Here is a 6,078-nt window from a genome sequence, read left to right on the forward strand (position 1 = left end):
TTTCCCAGCAGCTTCTCAGCAGCAGCAGAGCCCTGCCTACCTGTTGTAGGAGCACTTGACCGGCACAGAGAAGGGAATGAAGCGATGCACAGGCAGACTGGAAGAGGGCGGGGCATACCGGAGAGTGTTAGAGTACACCAGGCGGCCCTGGACAACCTGCAGGGACACAGAGGAAGGGATATTCCCAGGAAAGGCAACCCCGACACTAGCCCTACAGCTCACATCGCTACACTGCCTGTAGACGAAGACCCGCTTACCGATCGCTCGGTGCCACACTCATGAAGCCCATAGATGAAGTAGAAGTAACGGCGTGTGGTTCGGCTGACGCTGCAGTTGCCCAAGGTCGCCTCCGATGGCCGACAGCTGAAGCCGAACAGGAGCCGACTGACCCTCACGTACATCCTGCTGGAGTCGCACCACACAGCCACTCCTCGGGTGCCCCTGATGGCCGGGCGAGCCGGCTGCCGCCCTCGCTGGGGAGGAAACAGGACGCTCTTGATGTAGGCGGGTAAGGGGCGGCTGCCGGCTTCGGGCTTCATCTTCTCCTTGTAGAAGTAGGGCGAGTACGCGTCTCTGGACATGGGAAGGCGGCAGAAGTTGGGAGCCAAGGATTGTGAGTCGTTCTCGCTTGCAGACAGGTCTTCGGAGGGCGCATCTGCCAGGCTCAAGTCCTCCGACTGGGCTGCGTCTTCAGGAGCCGGGAGGTCGGCCTGGAGCGCTAATTCCCGAGAATCCCAGCCAGCCGGCCCGGCGGAGATCAGTGTGGGGAGCCCGGCCCCTGCGCACAGGCACAGCACAAAGAGAAACGAGCGCATCGCCAAATTGACGTCCCGCTAAACTGCTACAGGAGTAAGACAAGTAAACCACCAAACTGTGTTGAAGCAAGAGAACATAAAGTGTGAACGCAGTGAATAGGTTTTTATACTGGCAGGACCTGCTACCACACACCTGGTCACACTACCGCTCAATCAACACAATCAATTACACACAGAGACCCGGATTGTTCTCAGCGTCTAATTAGAACCTGCTTCCAGTCTGAGGCGGGACTCCGTGAAGCCGCCTGAACGCTTTCCTGTGTGTATCTGACCTCAGCAGAGGAGTTCCATGCAATTTAGACAGAATTAAATCACCCACACGTGTAGATTTGGCTCAGATGAATTTATTGTTCAATTAGTTTCTATTTTCCGAGGACAGTGTGTTAAACTCTCTGTCAGACAGAGTACGGAACATGCGACACGTCCGTCCATACTTTCCTTTATCGAGGGGGCTGTTCCATCAACATGTACCGCAATGAAAATAATTTTACTATTTTTCATGTGTAATTGCATGTCATATTAAAATGTGTAATACAAGCATTTCCTTGCTTCCCAGTAAAGAAATACTGATCAGCTTTTGACATGATCTGATAATAATTTGTCTGATATTTCAGAGATTGCTTTTGCTTCGCAGGACTGAGAACCTATGGAAGCCCGTTTCCGCCAGGGAGTAAAAAAAAAAAACCGCGCTATGGTATCACAGAATTGTGACTGAATTCCTTCAGTCTTAGAGAATTTGAAATTCAGTTGTTGGATTCCTTCAGGTCAGGATAAAGACTGAACCGCAAAATGCATTTTGAAAGTCCAAAAGAGTAGAAATCAAAATAACACAAACTGCTCAGTCCTGTTCTGACCCCTGTAGTGTGCTCTCTGAAGGCACCAGTTCTGAAGGGTTTGGGCATTTACTGGGACAATTATTAATTGTAGCAGTAAATCATAAATTGATTCTTTTGATGGCTTTAGAATCCAACCATGCGATATAACTCAAACAACGCACACACACAGGTACTAATACACGAGGATACATTTATTAATACATAGAATATGCATATAAACCTAACAGATCTTATCGAGAGGGTTATCAGAATACAAAAGGTATATATTCAGTCAGTTACGAAGTGTTACATATATCAAGAGGACATACGTTCAGTATATCATTCATTTAGACCGTTTCATAAAGTGAACTTGGTTACAACTTCTACATTAGATACTCAAAACAAGTACATAACTCTTAGGATTTAAATTGATATCAACTGGTTGGGATAACAATTGAATTCTCGAGCAGTAATGCAGTGAAGTTGAATACTCATCCAATCTCTGGGGATTCAGATCTCCTGCGGGCACAAAGAAACAGTTGCAGGCTGTTGCTGTCCAATCCGCGCTCTCTGGCTCGGTGCCAGGCTGTGCTGTGCGGCTTGCGACGGTGTGCTGCTGATGCTCACTGACCAGCTAGTTAGTGTTGGCTTTAACTAGCAAAGTTTGCGCACAGGAGAAAAGATGACTGTGGATCCCAGCAAGTCAGGAAGAGGACCGGTTCGTTCCTGATGAAGAGCTAGTTCTGAATAGTGATTCAGCTGTCCACAGTTCTGACCTGTTCACGAGGCCTGCTGCTGGTGCTAACCTCGGGTGGATCCTCTGGTTACTCTCTGGCAACCTCTGCTTAGAACAAAGGAAAGTTCTGGCACTCGGACACACTGGCCGTTCCGTGGTTGTCCGGGCTGAGTCTCAGGATGGTCAGGAGGCACGCTGCGAGAATGTCCTGCCCTTGGGAGCCTTCTGCTCCTGGGCCGTCCTGCCCTGGAATTCTCCTTTGAACTCCCTTTAGAAAAGTCCACAGAATTCTTCTCAGGCTCTCTGTGTTGCCTGTTTTTACCTGGAGGAACTTCAGCTCGTTGATTGCCTGAAGGTTCCATGGGCATCAGACTCCCGCGTGGGTTACTCGGCCCTACCAGTCCCTGATTGGTTGATCAAGGTGATATATGAGTCACTTACTCCTGACACTTAGGAATGCAGTCCAGATGTCCATCTGGCACTCCCTAGACAGATAGGCGCCAATGGATGACCATTGATCATGATAGCCAGGCTTAGCTAAGTGTATCCCCCTTTGGGAGCTGTCCCTTATCAAAAGAAAACATCTTTAAATCAGCCTGCATGAATAGTTTCTCTGTGGCTGCACCACAGAGATGAACAGAGAGATGAGGCCTCATTTGGGAAAGCACAGCAACACTTAATTCTGTCTTATTAACAAGCATTGCCGCTACACCCCCAATATACTGCACCGACTCTCCTCATCACCCCTGCAGTCTGTGTCCATTGGAGACAACAGGACCAGAGTGTCCGTCTCCTGTCTCCTCAGTCACCTTGACACCAGGGACCTGAGGACAGACTCCATTCTGACTACCAGTTTCTGGTTGATCTGCTGGAGGACTGATTGCTGAGCTGCTGTCATTCGGGGCATCATCTCTCCTTGTCAGTTCATAGGTCCCGTCATTCCTGATCGTCGTCCTTGATCTCCTGATCCCGACCCATACTCCCAGGATTGCCAGGATGACTCCAGCAACACCAACACCAGTGACACCAGCGATCACTCCGACAGACCTGTGACGAAGATGGTCTGATGTAGGAAACACAGAGGAGACAAAACACAGCTCGTCACACCTTCAAGAAGACATGAGGAGTCTCTTCCGATAGAGATACTGACCAGCAGACACACCTCTGATCTCTCTCCACAGGATCAAGAACAGGAGAAACTCTTTACACTCGAGAATGTCCTGCGGTTAAAAACCTCAGACTGAGAACAAGAAGTTAAGGGTTACAAGATTTGAGGAGTTCCTCTGCACCTCAGTCTAGTCTTACCCTCCACAGTGAGAGAGACAGTGCTGACGGCCTTCTGGATGTGTGAGAGCAAAACTGTATAGATCCCCTCATCAGACGCCCTCAGGTCCTGCAGTCTCAACTCCTGATTCTCCACTGACACTCTGTCTCTGTACTGGGGGACACAGCTGGCTGTGCTGTTCTGGACAGAGCACACTGAGGTCCAGTTTCCACCTCCTGCAGGATCAAACAGCACCTCCACTGGCTCTCCAGTGAGCAGAGGGACAGACAGAGAGGCTCCAGGCTGCAGGGTGACAGTGACTCTGTGAGCTGAAAGACAATCAGGACAGAGGATGATATAAGAACACACTCTGTCAAGAATACAGAGCCCTCTAGTGACCCTACTGTAGATCTGCTCACCTCCCACAGTGACTGTCACAGTGCTGATAGTGTTTCCCTGAAGGTCCCTCACTGTGTAGCTCCCCTGATCAGCTGGAGTGAGGGAGCGCAGTGTCAGAGAGCTGTTCTGCACTGACACTCTGTGTTCATACCCGGGGTCAGGGGGCCCTGCGCTGCTCAGTAAGACTCTGGAAGACTGGGTAGATCCTGCAGGATCAAACAGCACCTCCACTGGACCAGTAGTGTGGAGAGGGAGAGACAGAGAGGCTCCAGACTGATGGGTGACATTTTCTTCATGAGCTGAAAGCAGAGAGATGAACATCAGAATGTCAGCTGGGTTTGGATTATTTTAGTTTGCAGACTTTGAAAAGAACATTGAAAACAGCCTTGGAGTCTAATAAAGATGGACAGTGTAAGAACTGGGGAGAAGATTTTCCAGATGTGAACATTATCAGACACCTCCCACAGTGGGCTCAGCTGGACGCTGTTAAAACCGAGACTCGTGAGCTGTTACCTGTGACAGTGAGATAAGTGTCCTCCAGGAACTGCAGGTGGTCTCGCTCGGCTTCCCGATAGCACTCATACAGGCCCGTGTCGGAGAACGTCACAGCAGCGATGGTCAGGGAGTAATTTCCCTGTCTGGCCATGTCTCCGGACATCTGGGCTCTGTGCTCGAACCCGGGTCCAGAATGAAGTCTTCCACCTTCGACATACAGCACAGGTCTTCCTGTAGACAACACCCATTTTACAGCAGGCTGGTCCACAGGGGCTGGATCCTTGGAGATGCAGGGCAGTGTAGCCGAGTCCAAAAATCTCACAGTGACCGGGCCAGCACAGGACTCTGGGAAACAACAGACGCGGTTTCAGAGAGGCCTGGGGATCACCAAGGGGAGACATGCTACCCCCGTCCTCCCCCCCACCTGCTGTCAGCTCCAAGAAGTTACGCACGCACACTGAAACCCCCCGCGTTTACGGTGAGTTACACTAACGGATGGTGTAATTTCAGTGTCTTCCGGTGAGGATATTATCAATTAGCCATCTCATTTGAATACCGGTATTTCTGGGCTTTTATTGTGACCAGTCAAAATAATTGTCTCCTTATTCACAGTGTAACCACAAGAGCTGCCGATGTAACCACAACTGCACTGTTAAAATAGCATTAATTGGCAGGTCCGAACTCGGTAGCTGTAAAGGTAAAGACCAGGGGGGGAATTTGGCCAGGACGCCGGGGTTACACCCCTACTCTTTCAGAGAAATGCCCTGGGATTGTTAATGGCCACAGAGAGTCAGACCTCGGTTTTACATCTCATCCAAAGGACGGCACCTTTTTACAGTCCAGTGTCACAGTCATTATACCAGGGCATCAGGACCCACACAGACCACAGGGTGAGCACCCCCTGCTGGCCCCACTAACACCTCTTCCAGCAGCAGCCTCAGCTTTCCCAGGAGTTTCCCCTCCAGGTACTGACCAGGCTTACACTAGCTGAGTTTCAGTGGGGGGAGGGGCTGCCAGCTGGGAGCTGCAGGGTGATACACCTGCTGGCTAAATGTAAGAACTGTTCCGGCGCCTCCGGGATCGTGTCGCGACGGTGGAGGAAACTGAACTCCAGCTGGAATCTGAAGGGAACTTGAATCGAAAGCCTGGAGCGTCACCCACCCGTGGTCCAGAGCACCAGTAAAAAGGCAGCAGGGATTGTCGGGAGCGCCATCCTGCCAGGAGGATCCCGGACGAGACTCGACTCTCCCAATCTGCAGCTGAAGCGACACTGAACGGTCGCTGCAAAGACCGCGCTGGTCTGTAAGGGGGGGAGATAAGAGATGTTTCAGCAAGAAAATTGTCATTGCCCCCTCCTGCCATAAGTGAATATAAACTGGGTAGAGAATACAAATGGAAAGACAGATTAACAGCTTGGATTCCCCCCCAAGGCAAAAACAAAAATCGTGACTGGGCAGAAGGTAACATCTCAGATAAACAATGAAACACTACAACGCTGGTTCCACCCGCTCAGAAGACAAAAACAAATCAGTTGAGTCTGTGTCTTTTGCAGGA

At 50.4% G+C, this 6,078-nt stretch overlaps 1 protein-coding gene across 1 annotated transcript; it reads right to left on the reverse strand.

The window, feature by feature from the left end:
- Window positions 1-3,106: 3,106 nt before the first annotated feature.
- LOC148825667 (uncharacterized) lies at window positions 3,107-5,737 on the reverse strand. The gene is made up of 5 exons (XM_088926224.1): window positions 5,686-5,737; window positions 4,543-4,869; window positions 4,050-4,328; window positions 3,672-3,959; window positions 3,107-3,429 (listed from the first exon to the last, which is right to left on the reverse strand). The coding sequence occupies exons 1-5, from the start codon at window positions 5,735-5,737 to the stop codon at window positions 3,107-3,109; spliced, it is 1,269 nt and encodes a 422-aa protein (XP_088782350.1).
- Window positions 5,738-6,078: the final 341 nt, after the last annotated feature.

Source organism: Atractosteus spatula, chromosome 10, assembly GCF_055471065.1.
Source record: "Atractosteus spatula isolate fAtrSpa1 chromosome 10, fAtrSpa1.hap1, whole genome shotgun sequence".
Classification (NCBI taxonomy): Eukaryota; Metazoa; Chordata; class Actinopteri; order Semionotiformes; family Lepisosteidae; genus Atractosteus; species Atractosteus spatula.

What these genes read in the sequence shown, in the direction of transcription:
- LOC148825667 (XM_088926224.1), bottom strand. Translation starts at nt 5,737, where the DNA reads ATGGCGCTCCCGACAATCCCTGCTGCCTTTTTACTGGTGCTCTGGACC. An exon ending in ACTGGTGCTCTGGACCACGG is followed by an intron (nt 4,870 to 5,685) that starts GTGGGTGACGCT and finishes GTTGTTTCCCAG; the next exon opens with AGTCCTGTGCTGGCCCGGTC. An exon ending in TGTGACAGTCACTGTGGGAG is followed by an intron (nt 3,960 to 4,049) that starts GTGAGCAGATCT and finishes ATTGTCTTTCAG; the next exon opens with CTCACAGAGTCACTGTCACC.